Source organism: Perkinsus marinus (assembly GCF_000006405.1).
Source record: "Perkinsus marinus ATCC 50983 genomic scaffold scf_1104296939202, whole genome shotgun sequence".
Lineage (NCBI taxonomy): Eukaryota > Perkinsozoa > Perkinsida > Perkinsidae > Perkinsus > Perkinsus marinus.
In genome coordinates this window covers 1,148-2,038 of record NW_003213258.1, presented here as the reverse complement: position 1 = coordinate 2,038, position 891 = coordinate 1,148, and the positions used below count along the sequence as shown (strand labels likewise).

The 891-nt window shown below is 41.4% G+C and overlaps 1 protein-coding gene across 1 annotated transcript in view; it reads left to right on the top strand.

Annotated features, from left to right (window-relative positions):
* Window positions 1–275, top strand: part of Pmar_PMAR021340 (hypothetical protein) — a gene marked incomplete at both ends in the record, with an annotated part of 1,316 nt that extends 1,041 nt beyond the window's left edge. Inside the window, one exon of the mRNA XM_002782525.1 lies at window positions 242–275. Coding sequence (XP_002782571.1) covers window positions 242–275 — 34 coding nt within the window. The remainder of the gene's footprint in view (window positions 1–241) is intronic.
* Window positions 276–891: the final 616 nt, after the last annotated feature.

The following is an 891-nucleotide window of genomic DNA, read 5'->3' as shown; positions in this document are numbered from 1 at the left end:
TGAAAGTTTGTTCGTGAAACTTTGCGTATTCGAAATGATATGCACTTTGTCCCATTTGAACTGTCAAAATCGACACACTGCATATGGTCAACTATGAAAATTTTGGGAGGAAATTTTGGAAGCCAGATTCGTATGTGAGGTCCTAAAATTAGTGAGGAAACTTCTGAGCTTAGGTGAGGAAAGCAAACATATATTACTTCAACACTGTTCGCGATTTGATAGAATTTCGTTGACTTTTCAGAGAGGACGTGACGGAGTTTCTATCGAGTTCGTTGGTGCATGCTCATTGGGTGCATAGGAAGGCTTCTTCATCATCTCGAGGTAAGCACAGTGTGTGTATGTTCAATTGGAGATGAGTTGAAGGATAGATGGTATGACTGAGTCGATGGCGGTTAAGAAAGAACAAGCTATTGATGAGGAGGAGGAGATCCGACCGGTTGAGTTTCCGCCACTTGGTGAGGTTGGGAATTGACGGAAATGTGGTATTGAAATATTTTGCACAGGTGCTGAGTTGGAACTCGATGAGGATCAGTATTATTCTGCGTCGGAGGGTGAAAGCTCGGATGAAGAAACTGAAAGATTTCGACGAGCTCGAATCAAGAGTGGCAACATCGAAAAAAGTGAGCTGGGCGGTTTTAGATTTGATTTTGTCGTATCTGGATTTGTTGTTGGGAATTTCGACTGAAAAATTACTTTCAAGTAGGCGCTATACGAACCTTGCAGAGATACGTTTTATACAGAACGGCTTGCAGTGTTGGAGGAATATATGTTTGCTTTCCTCACCTGAGCTCAAGGGCTTTCACCTTGCTAATTATAGGAGTTTATATGCGAATTCGTGTACAGCAAGTATCAGGAATTTCCCAAAATTTCATCAAAATCATCATATTGCCA